Source organism: Theobroma cacao, chromosome 6 (assembly GCF_000208745.1).
Source record: "Theobroma cacao cultivar B97-61/B2 chromosome 6, Criollo_cocoa_genome_V2, whole genome shotgun sequence".
Lineage (NCBI taxonomy): Eukaryota > Viridiplantae > Streptophyta > Magnoliopsida > Malvales > Malvaceae > Theobroma > Theobroma cacao.
The window spans coordinates 24,172,523-24,192,691 of NC_030855.1; the positions used below are offsets into that span (position 1 = coordinate 24,172,523).

The 20,169-nt window shown below is 36.6% G+C and overlaps 4 protein-coding genes across 6 annotated transcripts; 3 read left to right on the forward strand and 1 right to left on the reverse strand.

Annotated features, from left to right (window-relative positions):
- LOC18596909 (caffeoylshikimate esterase) lies at window positions 1-1,301 on the forward strand. Its single transcript, XM_018123256.1, has one exon. The coding sequence runs from the start codon at window positions 89-91 to the stop codon at window positions 1,034-1,036; it is 948 nt and encodes a 315-aa protein (XP_017978745.1). The 5' UTR covers window positions 1-88; the 3' UTR covers window positions 1,037-1,301.
- LOC18596910 (caffeoylshikimate esterase) lies at window positions 2,929-4,422 on the forward strand. The gene has a single exon (XM_007025658.2). It carries the CDS (start codon window positions 3,334-3,336, stop codon window positions 4,279-4,281), a length of 948 nt encoding a protein of 315 aa, XP_007025720.2. The 5' UTR covers window positions 2,929-3,333; the 3' UTR covers window positions 4,282-4,422.
- On the reverse strand, window positions 4,552-13,599 carry LOC18596911 (helicase-like transcription factor CHR28). Of its 2 annotated transcripts, none has more exons than XM_018123190.1 (12): window positions 13,054-13,599; window positions 12,461-12,536; window positions 11,982-12,338; window positions 10,640-11,838; window positions 9,821-9,892; window positions 9,087-9,164; window positions 8,103-9,009; window positions 7,799-7,929; window positions 7,446-7,664; window positions 6,166-6,765; window positions 5,833-6,042; window positions 4,552-5,253 (listed from the first exon to the last, which is right to left on the reverse strand). In XM_018123190.1, exons 1-12 carry the CDS (start codon window positions 13,213-13,215, stop codon window positions 5,149-5,151), a joined length of 4,116 nt encoding a protein of 1,371 aa, XP_017978679.1. In that variant the 5' UTR covers window positions 13,216-13,599; the 3' UTR covers window positions 4,552-5,148. The 2 variants fall into 2 exon arrangements, with proteins under 2 accessions (XP_017978679.1, XP_017978678.1); XM_018123189.1 differs by having other exon boundaries at window positions 11,982-12,371.
- Window positions 15,943-19,450, forward strand: LOC18596912 (glucose-induced degradation protein 8 homolog). 2 transcript variants are annotated; one of them, XM_007025661.2, is made up of 7 exons: window positions 15,943-16,088; window positions 16,260-16,364; window positions 16,738-16,897; window positions 16,992-17,095; window positions 17,722-17,853; window positions 17,986-18,142; window positions 18,996-19,450. In XM_007025661.2, exons 2-7 carry the CDS (start codon window positions 16,311-16,313, stop codon window positions 19,115-19,117), a joined length of 729 nt encoding a protein of 242 aa, XP_007025723.1. In that variant the 5' UTR covers window positions 15,943-16,088; window positions 16,260-16,310; the 3' UTR covers window positions 19,118-19,450. The 2 variants fall into 2 exon arrangements, with proteins under 2 accessions (XP_007025723.1, XP_007025722.1); XM_007025660.2 differs by having other exon boundaries at window positions 15,946-16,088; window positions 16,989-17,095.

The following is a 20,169-nucleotide window of genomic DNA, read 5'->3' on the forward strand; positions in this document are numbered from 1 at the left end:
CCTTGAGAACAAACCACATACTCTATAGCAATCAACAGCAGACTACAAAAAATTTCATTTTGTCTCTTCGTTTTTCTCTCCCAAGGTCATGGAACGGGAAGAAGAGATTCACTACTGGGGCAACGTCTCAGAGGAAGACTACTACAAGCAGCAAGGGATAAAGGCATCAAAGTCATTCTACACCTCACCAAGAGGCCTCTCTCTCTTCACAAGATCATTGCTTCCCATCTCCGGCTCTCCACGTGGCGTCATCTTTGGGGTCCATGGGTATGGCTCTGACACGAGCTGGACTTTCCAGTCCACACCAATCTTCCTTGCTCAGAAAGGTTTCGCTTGCTTTGCGCTTGACATTGAAGGCCATGGAAGATCTCAAGGCCTAAGAGGTTATGTTCCCAATGTTGATTTAGTTGTCCAAGACTGTCTCTCTTACTTCAATCTCATCAAGCAGGATCCTAACTTGGATGGGTTACCATGTTTCCTCTATGGAGAATCAATGGGTGGTGCTATTTGTTTGATGATTCATTTTGCTGATCCAGAAGGGTTTCAAGGAGCAATTTTGGTATCACCCATGTGCAAAATTCCAGACCAGTTAAGACCCGGATGGCCGATTCGTCAAGTCTTCGCTTTTATCTCAAAACTCTTGCCTACTTTGGCAATTGTACCAACAGAAGATGTCTTGTACAAATCAATCAAAGTGGAAGAAAAGAAGATTATAGGGAACAAGAATCCTTTAAGATACAGAGGAAAGCCAAGATTGGGGACAGCTTTAGAACTCCTGAGGATAACTGAGTATTTGGGTCAAAAATTATGTGATGTGAGTATTCCATTCCTTGTAGTGCATGGAAGTGCAGATGTTGTCACGGAGGCGGAAGTGAGTAGGACTTTGTACGAGGAAGCATCAAGTCAAGACAAGACGATAAAGATTTATGAAGGAATGTGGCATTCTTTGTTGTTTGGTGAACCTGATGACAACATTGAGATTGTTCGTAGTGATATTTTGTCTTGGTTGAATGATAGATGTAACAGAAAGATCTGAATATGCTTATTATCATTTATGTTCTATGATTCTAAAGAATAAGAAGAAGAAATTTGCCACCATTAATTAGCCATGCAAGGCAAAACAAGCCTCCCGTATGATCCTTCTGCATAGCCCAAGCTGAAGCATCCCCCTCATTGAGTGAAACATTATTTGATCACTCAAATAAATCTTTTAAAAACCATATGAACAGACAGAAATGTGCCTAGGCAAGCAAAAATCGTCAAAAATATTGTAAAACAGAAGCAGTTTTGAAAGCAGATGTAAACCAACTAAAGAAACAATCTGAAAATAATTCATACATTGCAGATGCCACAGAATGCCAAGGATGCTTAACAACTCAGAAGAAATGTTAGCTTCTCATGAGGAAGCTTCTTCGCAGTCTCAATCGACGATCTCCATAAAGAGTTTGAATCAAAACCCCTGACAAGAAGAGGGTGATCGCAAGCTTGGCGAAGGCGCAAAAGCGTCAACAAGATATTCACATAGTTTTGTTTGACAGTCCCAGGAGCCGCATGCTTCTGATAAGGATGTACCATAGAAACTTAATAATATTACCACAAAAACTATTAGTATCATTAGGTTAATCCTGTAAAGCCACAAAGAAAGGTAGGAGATTTGCTGTCAAAATATCCACTAAGTTTTATACTCAAAATCGAAATAATTTAGTTCTTTAATTTTAAAAATTACTCCAATTAGTCCCTCCCCTAACAATATTTAATTTTATCATTAAAAATCATGACGTCAAGGTTCACGTGGTGCTAACGTGATGTGGACGTGATATCGTGGTAGTTGTCACGTGACATCAATGAGATGATGCAGCAGTGTCACGTGACATTGACACGATGATGTGGCAATGTTGATGTGTTGGTGTCACGTGACAAAGCTAACGTGGCAAATCGAGAAAAATTTTTTAAAAAAAAAACTGTTCCACTTCATAAGAATTAAATTAAACAAAAATGTATAATACGATGATTAAATTAAATAAATTCAAAGTGTTTAAAGACTAAATTGAATAAAATATTTGAAATATATAAATTTTGAGTAAATGATGCATATACTTATTAATAAGCTAAAAGTTTAAGTGTAAAAGATTTATGATATTGAAAAATATAAATAAATATTTTTTTATTCGATTATTTTAATCAAGAATAGGTATATTAATTTATCTTTTTGTAAAAATTAAATTTAAATTCAAGATAAAATATTGAAAATTTTTTTTATAAAAGGAGAATTCAAATTTAATTTTTACAAAAAAGATAAATTAATATAACTATTCGAGAATTAAATAATTAAGAAAATATTTATATATATATATTTTAACACCATAAATATTTTACACTTAAACATTTGGCTTATTAATAAGTATATGTATCATTTACTCAAATATTTATAGTTTTTAAATATTTTTTTAATTTAATCTATAAACATCTCAATTTTGTTCAGTTTATTATACATTTTTGTTTAATTTAGTCCATATAACATAACATAAATTTTTTTTTTTGTAAAAATTTCTCGATATGCCACATTAACATTGTCATGTACACCAACATGTTAGCATATCAGTACCACATCAACATTTACCACATCATCATGTTAGTACAATGTGATATTACCAAATATTTGGGAGCAGGAAGTAGTTTTAAGGTTTGACTAAGGTTGGTTACATCATGTTAATACAATCAAATTTCCAATTCCAATATCGATAAGGTTGAAGCAATGAAATAAAGCCCCCAATAAATGACAACACACCCTAGTATACATTCTTTTGGTCTACAAACATTAATTCATTAGGTAAGCACGATGCATCGCATCCACTGTCATATGAAAAATTCATGTACACAAGTAATAGCAAATTCAATTTGGTGCTAGCCGGCGGTCTGAGAAGGAAGAAAACTTGTTACAAGGTTATAACATTTGCACATGTTTGCTAGGCATTAGGAAAGCTTAGTTACAGTATTTATGAAATGGTAATAACTTGTTTCTACCAATTAGATTATACTTGGCATATTACTACACCTTCTGAGAGGAAGCAGAGTGAAGGAAACAAGGAACAACTGACCAAAACTCTAGGTGAACAGGGCCAACGAGCAAAGGCTTGAAAACTCAAGAGAATCACAAGCCCGAGTCTCCTAGCCCAACTCAGCCACCACAGCCCAATATTTTAAAAGGCCACCTTCACCTAATCCCAAATCCAGAAACCCTTGAAAACAAACCGAACACCCTCTAGCAATCCACAGCACAGTGCAAACTCCAAAAAATCTCATTTTGTCTCTTCTTTTTCCTCTCCCAAAGTGATGGAACGGGAAGAAGATATTTACTACTGGGGCAACATCTCAGAGGAGGACTATCACAAGCAGCAAGGGATCAAGGGATCAAAATCATTCCACACCTCACCCAGAGGCCTCTCTCTCTTCACAAGATCATGGCTTCCCATCTCCGGCACTCCACGTGGCGTCATCTTTGGGGTCCACGGGTATGGCAACGACATGAGCTGGACTTTCCAGTCCACACCAATCTTCCTTGCTCAGAAAGGTTTTGCTTGCTTTGCCCTTGACCTTGAAGGCCATGGAAGATCTCAAGGCCTAAGAGGTTTTGTTCCCAATGTTGATTTAGTTGTCCAAGACTGTCTCTCTTACTTCAATCTCATCAAGCAGGATCCTAACTTGGATGGGTTACCATGTTTCCTGTATGGAGAGTCAATGGGTGGTGCTATTTGTTTGTTGATTCATTTTGCTGATCCAAAAGGGTTCCGAGGAGCAATTCTGGTATCACCCATGTGCAAAATTTCAGACAAGGTAAAACCCAGATGGCCACTTCCTCAAGTCCTCACTTTTATCGCAAAACTCTTGCCTACTTTGGCAATTGTACCAACAGAAGATCTCTTGTACAAATCAGTCAAAGTGGAAGAAAAGAAGATTATAGGGAACAAGAATCCTTTAAGATACAGAGGAAAGCCAAGATTGGGGACAGTTGTAGAACTCCTGAGGGTAACTGAGTATTTGAGTCAAAAACTATGCGATGTGAGTATCCCATTCCTTGTAGTGCATGGAAGTGCAGATGTTGTTACGGATCCGGCAGTGAGTAGGACTTTGTACGAGGAAGCATCAAGCCAAGACAAGACAATAAAGATTTATGAAGGAATGTGGCATTCTTTGTTGTTCGGTGAACCTGATGACAACATTGAGATTGTTCGTAGTGATATTTTATCTTGGTTGAACGATAGATGTAACACAAAGATCTGAACAGGTTTATCATTTATGTACCATGATCCTTAAGAGTAAGAAGAAAAACAAATTCCGGGGAACCAAACTAACAGAAGCTGCGTATTTAATTGTTTTCCTGTGTTGTTTTTATCCATAAGCAAGTCATTTGCTTCCTCTTAACGTTCTTTATGGCTCATATTATGCCGCAGACCAAGTAATTCCATTGAGGATCAGCTTCCTCTTCATACTAGAAAGACAAGACGTTGAAGAGAAACGAATAATTCATACACAAAATGTGGAAAGCTACAATAAACAAAAATTCGTGCCTGGAAATTAATGAATGGATACAAACTACAGGGGAAATAGTATACTCAAATTTACCAATGAAGCTACAACTTAATAATTTCTGTATCTTTGGAAAATGTAAAGAATAAGAAAATATATATATATATATATTATATGTAAAAGACCTATCATTTACAACTATGACTAAAAGAATCACCCGTCTTAACTCTATTATCTTTACTAAGGTATAGCTCACTTGCCCTAAACCCTATACAATGTCACAGGTGATGAAAGGTTCAGAACTATCAATGGCCAGAGCAACAAAAAATATTCCAACTTTCCTATTGTTACTAAGGGAACCGTGAGGATTCTTTCGTGAGTATTCACAGTGTCAAAAGAGCCTTACTCCTTGCCCTCATGTCCAAAAGAACCTATAAATGGTATTTGGGTTAGCAAAATGGAATCCACTGGGCGGGGAAGATGGGTAAGGTAATGATTCTATAGGAGGAAGCTGGAGATCCAATCTTTCCATCCCCAAACAAAATGCACCAACCTCGGTTGCAAGTCTAACAGTGCCGGTTTAAGAATGTAGTCTACCGCTGTCATTTTAAGAGTGAAATGTCATGCCATAAACAAGTATTCCAAGTCCTCTACAGTGAGGCGAGTCTGACGACCACCAGTTTCATCCTCTCCAAATGCAGATGCAACCATCTCCCTCTTCTTTTGCTGGTAATTCAAAACATAAAAAAATTAAATTAAATTAAATTAAAAAGATAAACCAAAAACAAGAAGATCAAACATTTATTGCATGAGCAAAGGTATCAGACTAAACAAAAAAAGTTATGGGTGAAAGTGAGCATAGAAGTACTAATAATGCCAGGAAACCATTTCACCAGAGGCATTTAACCAAGCACAAACTAGTTTTGACTTAATTTTCCTGTAAGCTACCAGGTAGAGGTGTCCACTGACGGGACCAAATTCAGGCCAGGGCCTTGAAGAGCAAGCTCAGGCCTGTCCATAGGCCAGAACTAATTATACATAATTTTAAAAAAGAATCATGTTTAGTTTAGAATTATATTTAATAGAAATATGTTATTTAGATAAGGCTTAGCCCAGGCACAGGCTCAAAATTTTCTGTGAAGCGTAAGGACATCTTTATCCATATCCATCATCACATAACACCAATCATCAACTTGTCAAACCAGTAATCACATATGATCTTGAGCTTGATAAAAGTTACAGTACTAACTACGAAAGAGGCAAAGATAAAGGTGGTGTGCCCGCATAGGTGGGGGAAAAGCTTACTTGAAGAGCTAAAATACGATCTTCAACTGTATCTTTCACAGTTAAACGCAAAACAGTTACAGGGCGAGTCTGCCCAATTCGATGTGCTCTGTCAATTGCCTGGTCCTCAGTTGTAGGGTTCCACCAAAGATCCAGCAGAAGAACATGGCAAGCTGCAACCATGTTCAGCCCAAGACTAGCAGCTTTCAGAGACATAATCATAACAGACACCTACAAGCAAAGGGATCAAATTGCACACAAGTAAATCAGTGAAATCAGTAAACACCAGAATCTTGCACTCCCTCAAGATACCATACAAAATAATAGATGTCAAAAAATAGATGCTATTAATACCTCTGGTAGGGCGTTGAAATCCTTCACTGCTTTATCTCTAGCTGCAACTGACATAGTTCCATCAAGTCTTCTGTAATGGATGGAAGAACTTTTAAGACACCCTTCAAATAAATCCAACATCCTTGTCCACTGGGAAAACACTATGGCTTTCTCTCCAAGGACCTTACAAGAATCATTCAAACTTTCACCCGTACCAAAATTTTTTTCATCAAGAACACCATTTGGTGAATCACCAGAATGGAGATCGGACAAACCTTCCAGACACCCACTACTCTTTAAGCTATGATCTTGAGGTTTAGCTAGCAATTGCAGGACCTGAAGGGCAGCCCTAATTTTGGAAGAACCATACGAACAATCCTCAGAATGAGGCCCAATTACCTCAACAATTTGAGAACCAGAACAATTAAGGGAACTATCCTGACCAGGCTGCTCGGAGAGAGTGCTGCTTAAGGTGGCATTTGAAAACACAGAAGATGCACTGAGTCGAACTTTGCAATTTGTGGTCGGACACTGGTTGTCATCACCACTAAGATGTTCAGAGATGCATTGATTGCAGAAAACATGACCACAGACAGCAACAACAGCATCTTCCGGTGGATCCTACAGAACATAAGCACAGATGTCAGAACAGAAGTTAACAGTTCAAGGATAACAAAGAATAACTAAAAAAAGTTTATGTCAAAAAAGAGGATTGACCAAAGACTGTTACAAACATATAAAGATAATTAACAATATTCCTAAAGAACAAGTACAATTCTTGAGATATTTACAACCATATAGAGATAGAAGGACATGAACCTCACAGGAAAAGGATTCTGTCAAAGCTATCATTCTTACTAAAATTATTATACAATTACACCATCAGCAAACAATTACCATGTTGGTAGCATTGAAAAGGAAGAACAAGTCAAAATAGGCTAGGAGAACCCTTTCTCAGATGAATAAAGATCTCTGACGACACAGATGACTTAACACAATTTCCTGACATATATTCTGGGTCACCTAAGAAATTTGCCACCATTAATTACCCATGCAAGGCAACTTTCAAAAAAAAATTAGCCATGCAAGGCAAAAGAAGCCCCCCATATGATCCTACTGCAAGCATCACCCTCATTGAATGAAAATCATTATCATATCACTCAAATAAATCTTTTAAAAACCATATGAACAGACAGAAATGTGCCTAGGCAAGCAAAAATCATCAAAAATATTGTAAAAGAGAAGCAGTTCTGAAAGCAGATGTAAACCAACTAAAGAAACAATCTGAAAATAACTCATACATTGCAGATGCCACAGAGTGCCAAAGATGCTAAACAACTCAGAAGAAATGTTAGCTTCTCCTCAGGAAGCTTCTTTGCAGTCTCAATCGACGACCTCCATAAAGAGTTTGAATCAAAACCCCTGACAAGAAGAGGATGATCGCAAGCTTGGCGAAGGCGCAAAAGCATCAACAAGATATTCACATAGTTTTGTTTGACAGTCCCAGCAGCTGCATACTCCTGATAAGGATGTACCATAGAAAATTAATATTACCACATAAACTATTAGTATCATTAGGTTAATCCTGTAAAGCTACAAGAAATGTAGAAGATCTGATATGAAAATTTAAATTTACTTTAGACTAAAACCATACTTTAAACTGATTACGTGAATCAGTCTCCAGTCTGGAGTAGAAATCACGTTCCTCCTTTGTGAATTCCACCTTTTTCAGTTCTATCACTTTAGGTGGCAAGTTAATGATTGGTTTCCCATCAAGAAGAGTACCTGCACAAAGAACACGAGGTGATCATAAGTGATTGTATTCAGTTGCAAGCTAAGAACAGCCTCAAGGAAAGTCTACAACAAGTGATATACAAATTGGATTGGAAACATCACAGTAGAACCACATTTCACTGCAAGATCAACGAAAATTAACTGAACATTTGCACAGTTAGTACCTTTGGTGCGACGTAACATTATTGTCTGCAAGATAGCTCGTAGTTTTGGATACCCTTTCCCTGGATTTTTAGTAATCGGGAACTTTATTGAAGAACAGAATGACTTGTAAGCAGCATATGGGTCATATCTCAGAAATCTGAAGTAGCTATAAAGATCATCGATGGCATTTTGAATTGGAGTCCCAGACAAGCACCATCTACGTTTAGCACGAAGGCCCCAACAGGCCCTAGCAACTTGAGTTCTATGGTTTTTGATGCTTTGGGCCTCATCCAGAACAATTCTAAACCATCCAACTTTTGCAAGAGGTCGAGAAGCAGAATCAACAAGCAATTCATCCACTTCCTTCTTATGCTTCACTCCCTTTTTATTAGAACTGGGAGAGTATTTCCTTTTCCGGCTTGGTGGAAAATCCATAGATGATAAATTGTCACCTTCCAGCTTCCCTTTCTCATCATCATCTCCATGAACAGGAGGCTGCTTTGGGACCTCCATGCTAACAATTGAATATGTGGTCAGGACAACATCATACTTTGCTAACTCAAAAGGATCCTTCGTTCTGTTGCTTCCATGGTATACTAGAACGGAGAGATTAGCTTTGCTCGTCACCTTATTGTTTAACTCCTCTGCCCATTGCCGCAGTACACTTGTTGGACATACAATGAGTGTTCCAGCAGCTGGCCTTCCCTTTGCTTGCCCTGAGGGAGAAGAGCTTTTCTCTATAGCACCATTTGTTGTAACTTGACTACTAACAGATTCTTGCTTCATCCCTTCGTTATGATCATCGTCGTTGTCATCCAAATTTAGTGTTTCAAACTGAACTTTTCGCATATCTTGAGAAGATGCTCTAGAAGATGGAGGCTTTTCCTTAAGAATAAGTGCAATTGTTGATACAGTTTTTCCTAATCCCTGCAAGAAAAAAATAAATTAACATAATTTCTAATGGTGTACTAAGCATCAGACAACCTCAGAATATGGCAACTGACCTGATCATCTGCAAGAATTCCTCCCAAACAGTGCGAGCCAGCTTTCTCCTTCTGGGTCATCCATGATAATGCAATTCGCTGTTCATGAATAATGTTAGAAATTAATGGAACAGATACATAACACTCACAAATGAACATGCAAACAGAAACATACAAACTCACAAAATGAACATGCAAGAGAACCTTGGTACCCACTATGCAAACATACAGAAAATGGCAAAGCAACATGGAAAAACCAATTCTCAGCTTCAAAATCAACAGTTACACCATAGTTAAAAAATAGCATAGTACCCTAAAACAAACTACAACAAAAAAAATAACATGATCTCTTCATCTAAGGTTTCTGCATCTACAAATAGTAAGGAAATATCTAACCTTTCAAAAAAATGTAAAGTATTAAAAAGACCAACAGATTCAAAAAAAATAACATGGCACTGTTCAAATAAGAGGTTGGCAAACAATTACCATATACAACGACTTTTGAGTTAAAATTCATCCAACCTGATCAAGATAGGTATAATTTAGCAATGTTATTAGCTTGCCCATTTTAGGTATTCATAAACCACCAAACCATAAACCATGTACAAATGTCCTTTTCCAATCAAATCTTCAACCAGAGCATTTTCCCCTAATGCAGATACCAATTCCCAATCTCTCAAGTACAGAACTTCACAGAACCTCAACATTCACACACTGAAATATGAAGAGAAAGTACAAGACAGAACAATTCAAACCTGATGTCGTAGAAGAGGTACTGTCAAAACACCATCCGGTGGACTCGCTTCAGACTTTGGCTGAGAAAGACCCTGTGATGAATACCACAATCCCATTAATTAGGTCACCATACAGCCATAAATACTACATATAGCAACCATTCCAATAGAAAAGAGGGCACTAACTTAGCTCAGAAACAAGGCAACATCAATGCTTTATGCACTCAGGAGTATGAGAGGAGCCTAAACATCCATCTTCAAAAGACTTTTCACCTCAAATATCTATACTCTCAGACCCCATTTAATGCAGAATCAAATTAGCCTTAATTTATTTTGAGAGTATCTACACTCTAAAGATTTTTAGTTGACAATTTTTTCTTAACACATTAAAACAGTTTATGCAGCAGATCTTTCATTCAAATGCTCTTCTGGCCAAAGGCAAGGCCCTAATGCTTGAAATAAGAGGAAGCAGAGAGGGTATAATGACAGAAACCAAATGGAATAAACTTCTTTAAAATAATCTCTTTTAGATGAAATCCTTCTCCAGAAAGTGCTTCGCTCAAAATCACAGTTGCATTAAATGGGGCTTCAAATGAGAATTGATCACAATCATCATTTAACATGCCTGCACTTTCCCACTATTCCAAAGCATTATTTTGCCTTTGGCCAAAACAGACCAGAAAGAAGACATCAAAAAGAACATTCCAATGTTTTAAAAGTACTAATCAGAACAGGGTTTCTTCAAAGAGAACAGCAAATTATTAACAGCACTATTTTATTTAACCACTCCATGACTGCTGAAAGCAAGAAACAAAGCAATCTCAAACATACAGTACTAACCTGCAATGCAACCTGAAAAATTAACCGCTCGTCATTTTCCTTGGGCCTGATACCTCCCATTCCTGAGTTATGGAGGGGATTACTAAATGTAGTATTCGGCAAACTAGAAGTCTTCTTTACAAGCACCAGGGATTGATTTGTGCGGGCAGGTTGACTGATGTCTTCAAGTATACGTATCTCTGGTTCATCATCATCATGGGATCTGCAATCTGATGAATTGCTGTGAATAGATTCAGGGCTGACTTTTGAAAGACCCATGCTCCTTGGAGGAATCAACTTATTCTCTCTTTCATCCCCATAACAACCTAATTGCATCTTGGTTGAAGGAATTGGATGAGAGCTGGAAAAATATTGCTCTGAGGAAGTTAAGTTCAAATGTCCACCACCACGAAGGGATGAATGACTACTAACATTTAGATTAATATCTTGGTAATACTGAGGAGCATCCTTGCCATTAACCGTAAACTCCTGATTTGATATAGAAGGTGAAATATCAGACAACGAGTGCTTCGAGTCTTCATCAACAGATAATGAGTCATCAGCCCTGTTAGTAGACTTTACCCAGCTAGTTTTATCTAAAGCTTCAGCCGAATGGAAGAAGATGTTGTTTGAAATGCAAGAGTGAGAATGATCGAACGGCTGCACTGATCCTTTGCCATCAAAACATCCATCATTAGCAATGTATGACAAATTTCCACAGGCTGGTGAAATATGCCCATTACCTTTGCCTTCAAAATACTGTCGCTTTACATCAGAGAAATGAGTCATTGAGAGCCCTGACATGGACCTATTATCAGTCCCACCCTGAGCATTAAAAATTATCCTACTACTTGAGCATGCACTCTCAGTTGGAAATTCCACTACTTCACCTTCCATATTTTCTTCAAACATAAAATTTTGGGAACTAGGCAAATAGTGTGTTGAGCAATCAGCAAAACATGCGTCATCTCCAGTAGCACGATGAAGTATAACTGAAGAAGGATCACTAAAATCACTAATAACATCTGAACCATGACAGATAGTAGACTCAATAGAAGTAACATTATGTGAAGACATATCAGCACCGAAGGAGGGAAACTCCACAGACCTAGCCACGTCATTTTCAGTAGCTTCCAGGGTTTGCAAGGTATTAATTCGATAATCACCAGAATGTTCATATATTAAATTTATATTCTCAGCATCAGGGCTATACAAAGCATCTGCAATATTCAGTAAACAAGAATCAGCATTTCCAACACAAGTTTCAGGCACAGTATAGAGCATTCAAGCAATGATAAACAGAATTTCCAAACGCAAAAAAGAATGACATTGTTTATGTTTAATTAGGGAGTGTTTAACGTACTTTTGTAGTCAAACTCATCTGAAGTATTCTTGAATTGTATTCCAGTTCTATTATCCACAAGATCAAAATTTAAATTATCTCTGCGATCTAACACATGGTTTCCATCTATCTCAGCAAAACTAGATGCTGTACTACAGCTGGGCATCTCAAGCAGAGACATTCCAACCCCCTCTGTGTAGGAAGTCCCTTGACCAATTGGAAACCACTCTTTAAAACTTGCAGAGGATGTCTGGACTGGAGAACAATTCTGTGCAGACGATTCCAACTTCCCATGGAAATCAAATGAACCACCAACAGACCCAGCCCTAGCATCTGAAGCCTCGGAGCTATATCTTAAAAGATCTTCAAAACCAAACCCTGACGAAGGCAATTCTTTAAACAACTGAAAGCCTAAAATTTAAAACAAGTAAGAAAAAATCATAAGAAATTCATTATATCAAGAAAAAAGATAGAAAACTGTTTGCGCAAGAAACCTTTACCACTCTGAAAATGAATAGATACAGGAGCTGAGTCCCCTTGCAACATATTTCTGCCTGATGGATCATCGGGATTTCTCTGCAATTTGGCAAAGATAAGTTAAGTCTACCAATGACAGAATAAAAAAACAAAATTGAATTTTCATTGACAACAGGAGTCATAAAAAAGCTATGAAATTTCACTTCAGCCTTTTATAATCAACCGCATGCAAGCTTTTATTATCAAAAGTTCAAGTCAATTGCACTTTCAGTAACTTGAATGAGATGACTTCCAATTCCAGAATTAGAAATTCACCAAGGAAGTGCTTGGAATTAAGATGTTCCAAAAACGAATTTGGAAGAATTCAATACTTCTCAAATCAAGCTCTAAAAAATCGATTTTCTCATAAATCAGGTAATATTAAGCTGTCACTGACTCGTTGCTTATAACACAATACGTGGAGATGAGTCAACTTGCTAGGATTTTCAATGCAGAGTACATGACCTATACAACGAAATTTCTTCAAAATTTCACACTTGATAGTAGAATTCCACCAGAGATTCCACACTCCAAACCCTAAAATCGGCACCGAATTTAACCGCGAGAAAATAACTACCTGCAGAGGATCAGAATTCTCTTCAAGAATGCGATTGAAGGTGTCTAGATCGATGCAGAGACTATCAGAAACGAGATCATCGAACTTATCATCGGTCGAAGGATCACCACGTGGCAAGAAACCGGAGCTATCATTACCGATATCCTCCCCCATCATCAACATCAGACAAAAAAAAAATCCCAAAACCCTAATTGCTTCTTTTCTGAAACCCTAACCGAAAGCTCTTGTAAACCCCAGCCAATTCACCAGAAGCAACAAAGTTTTAGATCCAAACAATCCCAAACGCATCGCTTCAGAGAAGAAAAGAGAGAGAAGTTTCCGGGAAAGTTCGCGTTTGGCAACTTCAAATGAGATGCGACCTTTTTTTTTCTTTGGAAAATAAGCAGAAAAAAAAGAATAAAATTGGGAAGAGAGTCGTGATGAATGTGGTGGCCTTTTGGGGGGTTCAATTTGGATTGGTTATTGGAGAAGACTTTTTCGCAGACGAATTTTCCTTTTATAAAAATGAAATTTTTATTTTTTTATTTTTTATTTTTTAGTTTTTTTCGGTTGAGCGAGCGGGGAGGGAAAATGAGCAAGGCTTGGTGATTCTACGTCGTATTGTCGTTTTCACACTCTTTTTTTTTTTTCTTTTTTTACGGGTGTTTCGAGAAAACAGGCTGGGGTGGGGTGCGCGGCGGAGTTGCGCCAGTCGGTGGAAGTGACACGCCACGCGAGTGAAACGCGCAGATTTGTGCGAGATTAAACGGCGCTGACTAGACCTTGCTTCAAATTCAAAGTCATGCATAAAGCTGGCAATTAGCATATGATATCCTGAATAATTAAATAAATTTTAATTATTTATTATATAATTAAATATTTATATTATAAATTTATAAAATTAATTATTATTTGTCATTTTTATGCTTAGATTATGTCACATGACTATCAACATATAAGTTAACATTACCGGACATAAAATGATAAATTACATTCTAATTAATAATAACTCATCAGTAATTAATTATAAAAATGTATTTAATTAAAAATAAAAATATAATAATTAAATGTAATAAAAATTAAAAATTAAATTTTTATATACTTTAAAAATAAATTAAAATATCATTAAAAATACTCCAAAAATCAATCAAAATTACGTAACCAATGCAGATGACGACGATGCAATTGTTTTTTTATCTGAAAAGTGGAGCTCGACACGCTCCACCGAAAAAGCGAGTGAGATTCCAGAAGAAGAGGAGGAGACTTCTCTCAGTCATCCCTCAATTTTCTAGTCTTCCCAAAATAAGTGGACTAAATAGAAATTAACGTAGAAAAAACATATAACAATAATAGTTTTCTGGCGAAGTTTCGTCAGTGATGTCAGGGAATTTACTGACCGAGGACGACGATCACTTTTTTTGTCTTAAAGAAAGACACAGAGCTGTTCCCTAGGAGAGACCAAATCCTCAAATAATCAAACAAAAATTAGTGCGAAATTACTGTAAATCTAATTTTAACAAGTTTTTAATATTAATTTTATTACATTAAACCTAAGTGTAGAAGACAAAAGAGCTCACTCAGTTCATCAATGGCAGATGGCACACGTCGCTGACCATTCGGTTTTGGGAAAGTTCAAGGAACAACACTCTAACGCTAACGAACGTACACATCCCAAACAAGTACCAAAACCAAAAGCACGTAAAACGACAAGGGTACTAAAATTTTGTCATTGGCCTCATCTCCCTGTCGGGCATGACTTGTTCTTTAAGTAAGGAAAACATAACACACCATTAATTTCATGTCTCATTAAATACTCATTATTTGGTTTTTCTTTCTATTTACGCTATTACACGGGATCATGCTCTAATACACAGAATTAAAGTTAGATTAGATTCCCAAGGATTAGACAAAACCACCATGGGAGACCAGAAAACGGGGCAAATACCCTGTATCTGCATGAATCTTTTGGGTGTCTTCGTAGTCAAATAAACAAACGAAAAAAAGGCGACGCAAGCTGTCAGCTTGCAGAACATATCACGACTCCATTGTTGTTCTTCGGTTTAAATTAAAAGATTCTCGTTAAAAGCATGCAAATGCTGCGTCAGCCCATGGAGAAAACAATCAAAAAGATTTGGTATGCGGTAAAAGCCTTTTCACCGACTCTTTCTTTTAACTTTCCGATTAGTCTCATCGAACTTTCCCTGTCGGTTGTCACCCAATTTTCCAGATCATCAAAGCATAACGTTTTCTCGGAAAGGGTAAATATTAGTAATGAATTGTCTTCAAAAGTGTACGGTGAGAAAACTTGTTCCACAATTTGTTGAAAAAGCTTTGGCTTCCCTTATCGGGGAAGCTCTGGGTCATTCTGTTATGCTTTTCACAGTGGGAACAGAACAGTAGCTCATTATTGACTTTATGTTAGAACGAGTGGTATTTTTAATGCATCCGATAAGGTTAGTTGGTTCAATTATTAAATTTCTTTAACTATTAAAAAATTAAAAAAATAATTTTTTATTATATTTAATTTAAATTTTTATATTTTTATTTTAAATCAAATTAATAATTAATTAAAATATTACTTGTTTCTGTATATCACATGACATATTAATATGACCACATGACAGTTTTACTTTAATGTTTTGCGACAAGTAATATAAAATATTATCAGTAACATTTTGATTAAAAATTATTAATCAACCGTTAGTTATCGAATATTTGGACTTGCTGAGGAATTAGATTCCACGAGGCCCATGGATCGAGAGACTCGGACTCAACGGAATGAAAAGGAGGAAAAAATATCTGAAGCCCAAATCTCAAGTCTCAACAATGTCGGTTAAGGCCCATCAACCTTAGCCGGATCCGATCCGCTACACCGATTTTTTTATTAATTATTTTAATGAAAAACAAAAACCCGAAAGCAATAAACCAAGAAAGGGGTCGCAGCAAGAGAAACTTCGAAACCCGAAGAACCGCTTTCTTTATTATTATTAATATTTATTTCATATAAATATATAATCTTCGCAATTTCCGTTAGTTTCTAAGTCGACCTCTCTAAGGTATTTTCATTTCCTAACTTCAGCAAAAATTAGGGTTCTTTTTTTTTTTTAGTGTTTTTTAGCAAATTGTTTGGTGGATTGTGGAGATGGAAAAGTTGAAATCTTTTTTAATTTGAAATTTTTGGTGTTTTTCCTTTTTTTTAATTAGAATCTGATTTTATTTTTGGGTAGTGAAATTTGAGAAGGTTTGAGAAATCAAATGGGAGTGAAGGTGGAGCACTGATGCCACCGTTCTGGATTGTAATTCGTCAACTAGTTGAAATCGAAGAACAAATGGTATCTTTCTTTCCCATTTTTTTTTTTGAAATTTTGATTTGATAATTGGGGATAAGTTCATCATTGATTTTTAAGTTTTTTAAGAATTTGAAGTTGTTTAACTTTTAGCACCGGAGTCAATTAGTAAATGTTAGCTACGCCAAAATGTAAAGTTTTCTCTTATTGGATTATACTTCTGGGTGTTCTTAAAGCAATGAAATCTTAAATCTTGATGAAGTTTCTCCTTTTGAGTGACGGCATTTGATTTGTATTGTAGTATGCATGAGACTTGAGAGACATAATAGATTGCTTTTTAAAATGGAATGTATGTGGCATTGGATGAGTAATTTATGGGATGGAGTGTATTTATGTTTCGAAATTGTTCTGTTGACAGGCTACCTCGAAGAAAGTGATTACACGGGAAGAGTGGGAAAAGAGATTGAATGACGTTAAAATCAGGAAAGAAGACATGAATAAATTGGTGATGAATTTTCTTGTCACTGAGGGTTATGTTGAAGCTGCTGAGAAATTCCGGATGGAATCTGGAACTGAGCGTATCCTCTAAAAAAACCTTTAATAAATGCTTACCATTGTTCTTGTGTCTGTTTTTGGTGTATCTGTTTTATTTTTCTTATTGTGGAATAGCAGATATTGATCTTGCAACAATCACGGATCGCATGGCTGTTAAAAAGGCTGTACAATGTGGAAATGTTGAGGATGCAATTGAGAAAGTTAACGATTTAAATCCTGAGGTAGGATGTTCGATTACACTGTGACGGGCTCCATAACTATGAAAATTCTGTGGATTACTTATAATGTTGATTTAAGAATTTAGTTTTTCAATTGAACACAGGATCTCTTTCATGGTACTGATTTGTTGTTACCATACATCTTTGCTTCCACTAATTTGTTTCGAACTTTACAAAAATCTAAATTTGTCTTATGAATGTAATGGAAGAACATAATAATAAGTAATATGAAACATGTCACTGTTGTAACGTCTTTGTTCCAACTTCATGCTAATACGAATGAGTTAGAGAATTTTATATTCTGTGGTATCTAGTTTTAGCTAGAGGTAGATCAACTATTAGTACCTTCTTGTACTTCTAGTGAGAGTTGTTTTTCTTAATTGTTTATCACCAACAGTAGCAGTGAGAGAAGTTGGCTGTTAAAAGGGGCAGTCTTAGGTTTAGCTATTTCCATTTGAAATGATAAATCTCATATCTAGTGAGTGGATAAGCAATTTTTGGAATGTCAATAAGGGTCGAGGAATTCTTTCAGATATTGAATTTTTCTGATACATGCTGTAAAGGAGAAATAATGTCATACTAGTTTTTTTCGAAACTATCTTTACCTTTCCTTAATCATCTTTTTGCAGATATTGGATACAAATCCCCAACTCTTTTTCCATCTCCAACAGCAGAGATTGATAGAATTGATTCGGAATGGAAAAGTAGAAGAAGCCCTGGAGTTTGCCCAGGAGGAGCTTGCACCTAGGGGAGAAGAAAATGTAACTCTTCTTCATTGGAACATGAGAACTTTTTAATGCATGCTTATTTTGCTTCTTAAAATTTTATGCATGTAGCAGCATTAATTAGTTGTTGCTAATACTTCTATCTAAGATTACAAAATCTTTCTGCAGCAAAGCTTTTTAGAAGAGTTGGAAAGGACTGTAGCACTCCTGGCTTTTGAAGATGTTTCCAACTGCCCAGTTGGAGAGCTTATGGACATATCACAGCGCCTTAAGACAGCAAGTGAGGTGAATGCAGCCATTCTTACTAGCCAGAGCCATGAAAAAGGTTTGTCTGCTGTCTGGTATTCTTTATTTATTTATTTTGGTGGAGGGGATGAAGGATTGTCGTTAGTATGCCTTGTCATTTTAGAAGTTTGACCTTCCTGACTTGATCCTCCAACAATGTTTTAACAAGTTAGTTGGTACCGACTTTTCCAGGCTTTATCTTAACATTCTATTGGAAATGAAACTTTTAAGTCTGATACTGTATTTCTTACTGTGTTTTCCCTTCTAGAATACCTTTCTATTTATGCACTACCTACTGAGTTCTCTACAGGTCTGGCCTGTTATACCTGCTTATTAATCTACAAAAAGAAATAAAAGATTTGCTATCAGTTGCCATCAATTTGGCTTTTAATTTTGTGCACAACCCACTTAACATCATACTAGATATACTTTACAGATCAATTGGCATGTTTTGTCATTTTTTTTCTTTAATTCTTGCCACTTAACATTCATGCAGTTATCGTGTTACTTATTTATCTGTTTGTCCAACTGAACACTGTCATTGTTAAATTGAATAATGCCTGGTATGTTTATAGGAGACAAGAAAAGGTCAAAAGAAGCCTTTATGTGTTCTTGTGTGATTTCAGATGGCACCAATGATGATGTATTTTGGTTAATTTGGAGGGTAGATGTCAAATTTGTGCATAAAAAATCTGCTGCTTCTAGTCCAAATAACATTTTGATGTTTAACAAGCAGAAAGGATTTCTGATGCCTGTATATGCCAATTCTTTTTTGAATTCTGAAGTTTTACTTATTCAATGATACCTGCATGTCCCAATTTGATTAAAGTTGAGATTATTTCTTCCATCTTCAAGAGTTAATAAGATTTGCTTAATGTTTTGGTGGATCACAGACCCAAAGCTTCCAAGCTTGCTAAAGATGCTGATATGGGCTCAGAATCAACTGGATGAGAAAGCCACTTATCCCCGCATAAATGATTTGTCAAATGCCACACTCGAAGATCCCACAGTTTGAAAGGTTTGCAAGTCAGTGTGGAGGAATCAAGTTGCCTTGGATTGTCCAGAGCTAGAGCTGAACGGAATGAAGTGATCATGCTTGTAATCTCTTCAAGTGACTAGCTAGGGATTTGTTGGATGTCATTTGTTAAGATGTGGTTGGTGTTTATCTCGGTTTTAGAAGAATTTAGTTGCCTTTGGTTGGTGTTTACTTTGTTCTTAGGTGAAGTCAGTGCCCTTAAGCCTTTGTACAATTCATGATCATGCACTTATCCCCTTAATGGGGATTCCATTTGACAATTTACAGCCAAAAATAGAAAAGCTCAAAGCTGTGCTGTTATTCCTATGTTTACTGTAGCTGCTCTCCTTTCTAATTATGTCCATATTCGAAGAAAGGCTAATAGAAATCAACATGTCCATCTCTGGTTGTGCCTTGCATGTGAATTTGTTACCACAAAATTGAGTTGAAAGATGGACGAAATTTTGCCTAGAAGGATGCAAAAGAACAAGAAAAGATGGACGAAAATAGTGTGAATTATTGGAGGAGCCATCGTTTCGCCCAAACTACTTGTCAAATGTCTACCAACCCAGCGAAAACCATAGCTACAAGCTTTAACAAAGAAAGAACATAAAGGCCTAAAGATTCATTTACGATTTGACCCAAAGAACATAAACCCACACGATGTTTTTGCACTCTGAACAATCCGGAAATCGAGCAGGTTCGATCGTATTTGCTCCTGCACCCGAATGGCAACAACCATCATCAAAGTTGAGAGCATAACTGGAAGGATCATAATGGAACTTGAACTGCTGTTTGCTCCTACTCTTCACAGCTTTCTTCAATGCGGCCTTGACTCTCCAAAAAAGACTTCGGCATTGCTTCTTACCATAACTATTCACCCATTCCAACCTTCCCATGAAATCCATATATGCTCCCAATCTTTCGTTTTTTCTCTTATTAGAAGCAAAACTCAAGGACCCTTTAGGCTAAAATGTGTAGACAAATGAGAAGAAAGACCAAGAGAGGAGGAGGCTTTTAAAATGGGGAAGGAGAAGCAGAATGGTTTCTCA

Coding starts and splice junctions, on each gene's coding strand:
- LOC18596909 (XM_018123256.1), top strand. CDS start 89: ATGGAACGGGAAGAAGAGATTCACTACTGGGGCAACGTCTCAGAGGAA.
- LOC18596910 (XM_007025658.2), top strand. CDS start 3,334: ATGGAACGGGAAGAAGATATTTACTACTGGGGCAACATCTCAGAGGAG.
- LOC18596911 (XM_018123189.1), bottom strand. CDS start 13,215: ATGTTGATGATGGGGGAGGATATCGGTAATGATAGCTCCGGTTTCTTG. Junction 12,537..13,053: donor AGAATTCTGATCCTCTGCAG/GTAGTTATTTTC, acceptor GCCAAATTGCAG/AGAAATCCCGATGATCCATC. Junction 9,165..9,820: donor TACCTCTTCTACGACATCAG/GTTTGAATTGTT, acceptor ATTCATGAACAG/CGAATTGCATTATCATGGAT.
- LOC18596912 (XM_007025660.2), top strand. CDS start 16,311: ATGCCACCGTTCTGGATTGTAATTCGTCAACTAGTTGAAATCGAAGAA. Junction 17,096..17,721: donor TTAACGATTTAAATCCTGAG/GTAGGATGTTCG, acceptor ATCTTTTTGCAG/ATATTGGATACAAATCCCCA. Junction 18,143..18,995: donor TAGCCAGAGCCATGAAAAAG/GTTTGTCTGCTG, acceptor GGTGGATCACAG/ACCCAAAGCTTCCAAGCTTG.